The following is a 9334-nucleotide window of genomic DNA, read 5'->3' on the forward strand; positions in this document are numbered from 1 at the left end:
ATTACGTCGACTACAAAAATACGTCGACGTGCGTGAAATGCGTCGACGAGTCACACTGTTTTCATCTTGCATAATGGCAAGAAGAAAGTTGCATTCTATCACAAAAACAGAGACCACTGTTATCAAAAGTATGGGAATACTTTAAACAGAGGCCAAATAAAATGACCCTTTGTTCCCTTTGCAAAACTGATATGGTGTACCACAGCAGCACAAATGCGATGCACGAGCACCTCAGAGGAAAATATCCTGGCGCTCTCCGGTGTTACGGTTTAACTGGTTACTGTGTGATCTGGTGACCAACTTCCTGGTTCAGGTCTCTGCTGCAGATGTGCTGGAATGACCGCAGCAGATTCGGCGATTCTAAAAACACAAACTGATGTGATATTATTAAGTGTCTAATAAACTCGTACTTGCTTATTGCATGATTCTGATATTCTTGTAAAGATTACAAGTTATTGGTATGATCACCCGTAGCGGCTGAAGTAAGGATAAAATAAAAAAAAAAGTAAGTCTGTGTTGGCGTGGGTTTCGAACACACGTTAGGGGCCGTTCACATATCGTGCCTAAAAACGCGTGGAAAACGCTAGTCGAGCCGCTTTCTCCTTCTTTTCAAAGCGCTCGGGCAGTTGCACCCATGGGGCGTCTGCTGTTGCTAAGCAACCATGACGTGCTCTCTCCATGAAGACACGGAAATTTCAGCAAAGGATAAATGGATTTGCAGCACTAAAAATCGATTGCAGTAGCTCTGCTACTAAATTTATTTCAAAATGGCAATCCATATACAGCTATGATCAGCTGTTCCTTCATCTTAGCTGAGCTTTCAACGTTGGTATGGGAAAGGATGAAGCTGATTGGTTAGTTCTTGTCACATGACCCGCGGTGCGCTTGCGGCATTCTGAAAAGTTTAGATGTTTTCAACTTGATGCGATGCGAACGCGCCTGTTTTCACGTGCGTGCCGAGACCGCGTCGCTTCCATTATGAGCACGCATACTGCGCACCTACATTGGAAATAACGAACTTGTGAATATGTGAACGGCCCCTTAAAAGACAATGCGCCGCGAGACAGTCACAAACCACCGAGCTACCCCGAATCAGCTCCAGATCTCTGGACCATGCTAAACCATAGCAGAACCCTGACTACATTTTAAGGTTTGTGATGCTAAAGAACATTTCATGACATCTCAGACAACTGTCAATTTGTGGCTACTGTGGTTTAATTATAAACGCTATCGTAAACTCATATTTATCATATTAAAATAATTTTCTTTGCCTCTTTATTTTTGTATACTGTAAAAACTTCAAGCACATTGGTTGAAAATTAATAAAGGTTGAAATATTATATTAGAAGTTGTACTTACATTTATTTGTAAAGTTATCCAAAGGACCCATTTGCTAATCAAAAAAAGAACATTAGATTAATTATTTATTATAATAAAAATAATCATTAGAGTAGTCGACTAATCAAAAATAAAATCGTTAGTTTAGTCGACAGAAAAACTAATCGTTAGTTGCAGCTCTAGTTTGTAGTGCATGCTTATGCCAGGCCAATATCAATAACACATGTCAGTAATGTCAGGCCTTACTAGACAGTTATACTAGACAGAACTCAGAGGCCTTGCTCACATATACCAAATAATTTCTGTTTCCAGCAATGAAAAAAACTACTTTTCCTACAGATGAACTGATCTGTAATTTCGGTTCAGCACACACTGTAACAGCACATTTCACCTGAGGTTATTATTAAAGCACTATGTAAGAATAACACATATCAGGGGACCAAAAAAACTGAAGCATTCAACACACAAGTCCTTTAATAAGTGGACACGCTTGACAGAAAATAAATCACTCTCAGAAATTTAAGAGTTTACTAAAACAGCTCTGAGGCCTGACTGCCCTGTACAACTGTCAGTTTTAATTTCTTCAAACATCATTATCGCTCAATTCAACCATGATCCATCCTAGTGGCTGCAGCAACAAATCTGACATGTTTTTATACCACACCATGATAAAATGAGAAATCTCTTCCCCATTTTTAATATGCATACTCATTCGTCATAATGACAACAACAAACAGCCAAATGTGACATCCCAAGGCTATACGCAATTTAACACATTTCCAGATATCAATTCAAGAGGTGTACAAAGACAGACTGCTTGTTGTGATCAATAGAAAATCAATTTCACATCATTCTTATTGATCGGTTACAAGATGGACTTCGTTGCAAGGCTTAAAAAAAGCCTGAGGGGAAAAGAACTGTACGAAAAAGCTTAATTTAAAGCAAAATTACCAATGAAATTTAACACCCAAGTATCCTTTGACTTTCACCACATGCTCTTCCACTGTACTCATTTGCACATTCAAAATGCACACTATCTTGGTGACAATGAAAATAATTTGATGTTTATCTCACATTGGAGCTATAGAGGCACAGACTCACAGGGTACATTGTGTGAGAGTGTTAGTGAGAGGGACAGCTGATCTTTGGGTGTGTGCTGTCCTCCTGTTAGCCCAAAGGCAGCCGGCGCGTTGCCAAGCATGAGGGGATACACAGGCGCACAACAAACCCACTTACTAGGCATCTCAGTAATTCTGAGTGCTTTAATGAAAATACAAAGTTCATCCCTAGGTCTATAAAAATATCTTTGTATTGTAGTCTCATAACATATGCATACAAAACACGCCTCATTTGAGATGTAACCCTCCAGTGGGTCAAAGAGCGTCTTGAGCTTTAAATGGAAAATGGTAGTCATGCAGGACATGGACTAAATCACTGGGCCTAAAAGCAAAGGCTCATTTCAAGGAGCAATAGCTTTTGGTAAACACCATCGCATTATTTGACAGTAAAACAAGACAGGGAAATTAATAAAGCAATTTAGAGCAGAAATACAAAACAATATTAAATAAACATGGAATATAAATTCAAAACAAACTCTGCTTTAATAGTGTTTATGCAACCTCTGGCAATATGTAAAAAGAAATTGGGGTCACAGAAAAACATGCATTTAATGTGGATAGTGTCTCCCTTATTAAAATAAGCAAACTCATTAAAGGTGAAATAACTACCGATCACTATCGGCCAATAATCGCTTTGGGGTATTTTATCGGTGGTCTCTAAAAAGGCAGCTCTAAAAAAAAAAAAAAAAAAAAAAGATCTCAAGTTGATGAAGTCCCTGCTAGGGCTGAAACGATTCCTCGAGTAACTCGATTACAAAAAATTTCCAAGGCAAATTCCTCTGTCTCGAAGCCTCTTTTAATCTATTTTAAATCTCACGTCAGGTTCTTTCGCAATGATTTTTTTAATGGGACAACGCGTTTACTTCACCCACAAAGTGGAAGGAGACATGAGCGATGCGTCCGAGATCGCATACTGCAAGGAGTCAGCAGTGTTTTGATTTGAGGGCGCGGGCAAACGTAAAGAGAACGTCGTGGCGTGTGTCCATTGCAAGATAGAGCTGGCATACCACAACTAGGGCCCTATGATTTCCGCGATGAAGAAAACGCGGAGGGAATCGTGGAATCCAGTCATAAAAACGGAATTTACAGTTTAACGTGGAATGGCATGGAATTTGACAATTTTTGAATGAATTAATCAAACATAGGTCATTGCACTTACATCAAATCACGATATAGATTAGAATGAATGGAAAAGAAGCGCGTCTTCCTTTATTAACACACGGAAGAGCGCGTGACACTCGCGGTGATTTCAGCGTCTTCTGTCTCACTAAATAAGGATGTGAACACATGAACAACATCTCCAGAACTGCCCTGAGAGTCACTTCAAGAGCATTTGACCATTTGATTTGAGTAAAACTAGCGTCACATCACATACACAGAACTGTAAAGGTACGTCAACCCATCAAAATAAAAGTCCGGTTTAAAGACAAGTTTTTGCAAGATATGTATTACTATTGTTCAGCAGAATGTACATAGCCTACCAAAAAAAAAAAAAAAAATCAAACATTATTTTTTTTAAGGTTTAATCACACAACATTTCTTCCATGTTTTATTTTTAATAGTAAATTCCCTTTGTTTACCAAAAAGTTAAGTTTGCTTAATTTTCAATAATTAAAAGATAAATTAATGTTTTATGTGTTTAATGTTTAATGTGCATCTCTGAAAATGCTTTATTTAAAACCCCAACTGAATGGCACTTAAATGCACAGGTCTGTTAAGAACAACACTTTTAATATAGACTAGGGCTGGTAATTTAATGCGTTAATTAGATTAATTAAAAAGCACAAGGAGTCATCAGCTCTCTAAGATCTTGCGGTACTTTGATGTCACACATCGATCGGTCTGATGGTGATGACCCGCTTCAAGTCGAACAAGCCTAATGATTCAATGAACCATTCTTAAAGAACCCTTTACTTAACTCCTGAATGAATCAGCCATTTGAACGAATCAAACGAATGAATAAATGACTCGATGACTTAATCATTAAGACATTTACCACCACCTACTGGCAGTTTTAGTTTATTATTTAAGAGTATATTTTCATTAAAAGAAATAATTTAGTATTTTCATAGTAATAATAATAAAATTTAGAAAATAAAATTATTAAAGTTATAGTTCCCCCAACCAAAAATGACAATTCTGTCATCAATTCTGTTTACTCACATGGTCCAAAAGAGTAGGCTATATGTAATAAATTTTATCAAAAAAAATATGTCTTGCTGAACCTACTTTTTGTAATCTCTATTTGATGCTTTACACAACAATGACTTTAAATGATATTTTGGGAGTAATTTCTCCAAATTTGATGTGCGATTAATTCGATTAATTAATCACCGCATCATGTAATTAATTAGATTGTAATCGCTTACCAGCCCTAATATAGACAAATTATTATTAGGCTGGGCAGCTGTAAAAATTTTTATGACTGCCGCACTCACAAGTATTTTCCAAGCAAATTAAGTGCACGTTTTTATCATGTGTAAAATTACTGATTAACATGGCGGATAAAAGCATCTCAATGGTTTTTTTTACACCAACAATATACTAAAGCCGAACTACTTCAGGGTTTCCCACACACTGATTTATTTGTGGCGGGCCACCACAATATCAAAAGTGACCGCCACAAATAGATTTTCCAAAAGGCTTTGACTTCATTGAATAAACATGAGCACTGCACGTTTCAAAATCAAAAACTGGTGCGGATGTTTTTATATCAGTGTATTTCAGAAGGAAACTGACAGTATTTAGAAAATTTCCAATTTCATTTTCATTTCATCTTGCATGTAATGCTTGATAAGGCAGCGTTTGTGAGCTCAGCGCTGCTTTACAGCCATTACCGAAGAAACCTCTATCTCTCCCGCTCTTAAAGCGCCTCCTGCTGGCAGAAAATTAATTAGCAAATATATGTATATATGGGGGCGGGTGAGTGCCACAACAAATAGAGTATAAGGCTGTGGGAAAACACTGTACTTACAGAACTCAGGTGATTTTTCAAACTTGATGTGCTATTGTATTAGGCCAGTTTCAAATAGTATATTTGGCACACTGCCTTTGAGGGCTGCACGATAAAACACATGTGATAATTAATGCGCATCTTTAAACACCAACAAACCTACTTAGTTCAAATAAAAGGATGCCAAGCGTTTTTGTTACTGTCAGTGGTGTTGATACCCGCTACCAGTGCAAGAAATAAAAAATAAAAAACTCAAACTGAGCATTATCCTACCTTTATTCTATTAAATAAAGATCTGTCGCCTTACTAAGGACAGAAATGGTTTCCTATAAGACTCAATACTGTAGGTGTTGTAGGGTAAAGCACACTTGTTTTAGGCAAGGTGCCACAGAGGACAGAGTCGTACTCATCATTCCTTCAATGTCGCAAGTGTACCTTAGGGGCAGTTATCACCTAGAGAACAATGGGAAGACACAGCAAAAAAACTATCCGCAAAGTGTAAAACAGAAGCAGAAAACACTGCGATGAGGAACTCCAAGATGATGTGGAATCTTTTGTCAGGCGCATAACACCTGTATGGTGCAATCTCTATGGCTGATATAATGGCACGGTCTCAGTCTCACCCACTTGCTCAACATGGCCGGCCTCTGTTGTGCGTCCCATTACTGACACCATGCCTGGAAGACCTGCCGTCCTCAGTCAGCTGCATGGGGGATAACGTTTCAGTCTCTTAATGCTCCTAACAAGCATGTTCCCCTTGCAACAGAATGTCAATACCCATCCACAAAGTCACCCCTCCAGAGTCTCCTTCCACTAGGAAACACACCATGCGCACATACTTATTCACAGCACCATTTTCATTTCTTCTTTGAAACGGGATATAGTGAGATATCACTTGGCACAACATACTCATTCCCAATGGCCCAACAACGAGTTGTCATCAGCCACTGGTAGGGAAACACTGACGATGGAAATCAGTCAGGTTTATACTTACACATCATATCCCAGAGAAGACAACAAGGCTCAATCAAGGATTCCCAGCAGCAGGTGATATAAACACAGACCTGATTGTGTTTTAACAACTTCCATCCAAAGAGGAAGAACTACAGTGTCAGTTTCAGACAGACTCTGCTTTGCTGGAACCGTGGAACGCTTGATGTAGGTAATTAAATGGTAATGCAGACTGGTGACTTCACAGACATCAGTAACCCTTCTCATTTAAATAAATAACAAGTTCAACACAGTCTCATCCGAATGATTCATTCATATCAACCATTTAATAATAAGAAAACCCCACAGCCAAGGTTGTTGACAAACTAGCAGGGAGACAAACCATCTAATCTATCTTTTAAGTCAATCCCAGACAGATATCTTAGTCGGTAGATACTAATACGGATTAAAGTGTAGTTGGCTGTTTGAATCCAGGCCTCATGTGGTTAATTATAACTCACTGATATTGTCTCTTCAAATCCCACATGAAGCAGCCAAAATGAAGCTTCGGCCCTTTCTTATGTCTGCATTGAGTCTCTAGAGATGTGAATAACACATTTCCATTTACATTGGATTGCAGCCAATTCGTCAAAGATGATGGATATGCAGAAAACAAGCCACACTGCTGGTGCAATCACAGACTGGGTCTCACCGAGTCCATTTTGAGTGCCTAATGGAAGCCATCACATTACTATCAAACTGAAAAAATTTGTAAAAATAAAATAAAATAAAGATTCCTGCATTTCACACATTTGCAAGCAACAGGTCTGGACTGGTTTCTCATGAAAATCAAATACTAAAATGTGTCTGTAGTCAATTATGGCTGTTAGATAAACTGTGTCCCTAAATAACCGTGCTAATCTACATCATTGTACTGGCTTGCTTTTAATTTTATTGCACATAATGAACCATATATTATATGTTTTTAAAGGGCTGATATATATACTTTAGACAACCATCAACAAACCACTAGCCAAAGTAACAACTATCATATTTTAATGCATACAAGTTACTATGTAACTTTCGAGACAGTGTATGAGTAAAAGCTGTCTAATCTACATTAATTCTGCAGTCATCTTGTGTCTAATCGCCTTGTTTACAAGGTTACAGACAGAATCTATTAACAGTCTAAATGGATTACCAGGTTACTGATTGCGTACACATCTACATCTCGACTCTTTGTATTCCTGATACAAATCTGGTGTATTCTCTGAATATTTTTCTAACTGACACCTATCAACCATTTTCATCCATCAACAAATCACTAACAAGGAGATTTAAAAAAAAATCTAAATACTGTTATTTGTTCATACACATATGAGGCCTATATAAAAGTCTTTCATTTGTTGACACTAGTATATATTTATCTCTTAATTCCGTTTTATTTAAATGTGCAAATGCTGACATGTTTTGGTCTGTGAGAGTGGTTTATTCAGACTGAGTGCTTGCTGCAATATTGTCATGCAGATCCAGTGTATTACTCACAATGAATCACTTCTATCAGTGCCAATCCACTGCCATCCAAATGCCATTTAGTTATTAAGATAAACTACCAATGCACAAAGATAACACGACCGTTTAATTCCAGCTAATGGTGCTTTCCGTGGAGAGGGGAAAGGGCTTGCATTACCTTGTGTTTGATGTTGCAATGGCAGCAGACCGTCCACAGGTAATTAAGGGTCCTCCACAGGAGGATGATGAAGAGACCCCCGAAGAACGTCACCATGGATGAGGCGAGGAAAGCCCACCACATGCGCTGACCATTGTTGTCACAGGGTACGTCTGGTGAGAAAGGGATGATCAGGTCCATCTTCGATATAGAGACAGAAGTGTCCTTGTTTTTATTCAGATTGATATTACTACTCATTCTAGAGCTGCTGCCATAGGATCCGTTGATGTCTGCCACAACTAGCATTGAGATTAAGCTTTGGAGAGCTCCTGCCTGCGCCCCCAGCCCCAGCCATCAGCCATATTGCTTCAAATATCCCTCTCCTTACTTCTCTGTTTGTCTATCCACGTCTGCTCAGTGTGATTAATATTTTTGAGCGAGAAATGCAGCAGCTTGGAGATCGTGAGGAGGAAACGCGCGTCCGTTAACGTTACCCTCAGCGCGAGACATTTAAATCCGCATTAATGACGACTTCATGTTTTCATTTTGAAGGGGTTTCCTCGTCTTTTTCCATATCTTCCCAAATAAAATGGAGTCTAAAATTGATATTCGCGCGGTCTGTGTTGTTATCAGTCAGAAAGCAAGCGCATTCGTGAGAGAAACGCGGACAAACGGCTGTCTTCAAGCTCTCTGTCGTCCATCCAGTGACAGGGTCGCCTCAGCGGTGTCTAATCGATATTTCTCCCATAAACGCCAACTTAATCAATGTCTCCAAAGCTATTCTGTTGGGAACTGAGACGCTCTTTTCAGTCTTGCGAGGCTCGGTGGAAGAACCCGTTCAAATATCGGCGTTTCGGCGATTATTCCGCTCTCAATGACATGTCGCTGTCCCCATTCACTTTCCACAGCTGATCCAGGCAGAGTCCGTCAGATCTGCTCCACACACTGCTGGGGAGATTTACAGGTAGGAGGCGGAGCCAAAGCCTTATAATAAAAATGGAAGAGATAGCACACGGACGTTTTTTTTTTCTTTTCTAATTATTATTAAAGCATCAACATTAGCTAGCATCTTTATAATTATATATTATAAAAAAGGGGGAAACAACCACACAGATTAATAATATTTACAATACATATGACACTTCTAATCTGTTGTACTGAACTGTAACTTGGCGAATTTGTATTTTATAAATATTGATGATAAAACATAAATAAAGGTTGGGCTTTATCATCATCATCATTATGTGGATACTTATAAGACAGATGACAAGATACACTGTGCCTGTACTTGACACGCTATGAAATGAGACCCTAAAATAAGTCATT

The 9334-nt window shown here is 38.6% G+C and overlaps 1 protein-coding gene across 19 annotated transcripts in view; it reads right to left on the reverse strand.

Annotated features, from left to right (window-relative positions):
- Positions 1–8948, reverse strand: part of LOC132157327 (calcium-activated potassium channel subunit alpha-1a) — a 218110-nt gene extending 209162 nt beyond the window's left edge. For all 19 annotated transcript variants that reach the window (XM_059566632.1, XM_059566630.1, XM_059566620.1 and 16 more), the window contains exon 1: positions 8030–8948. In XM_059566632.1, the coding sequence (XP_059422615.1) occupies positions 8030–8314 (285 nt within the window). In that variant the 5' untranslated portion in view covers positions 8315–8948. The remainder of the gene's footprint in view (positions 1–8029) is intronic.
- Between the last annotated feature and the right edge of the window lie 386 nt (positions 8949–9334).

The sequence above is a fragment of the Carassius carassius genome, chromosome 14 (genome assembly GCF_963082965.1).
Source record: "Carassius carassius chromosome 14, fCarCar2.1, whole genome shotgun sequence".
Taxonomy (NCBI): domain Eukaryota; kingdom Metazoa; phylum Chordata; class Actinopteri; order Cypriniformes; family Cyprinidae; genus Carassius; species Carassius carassius.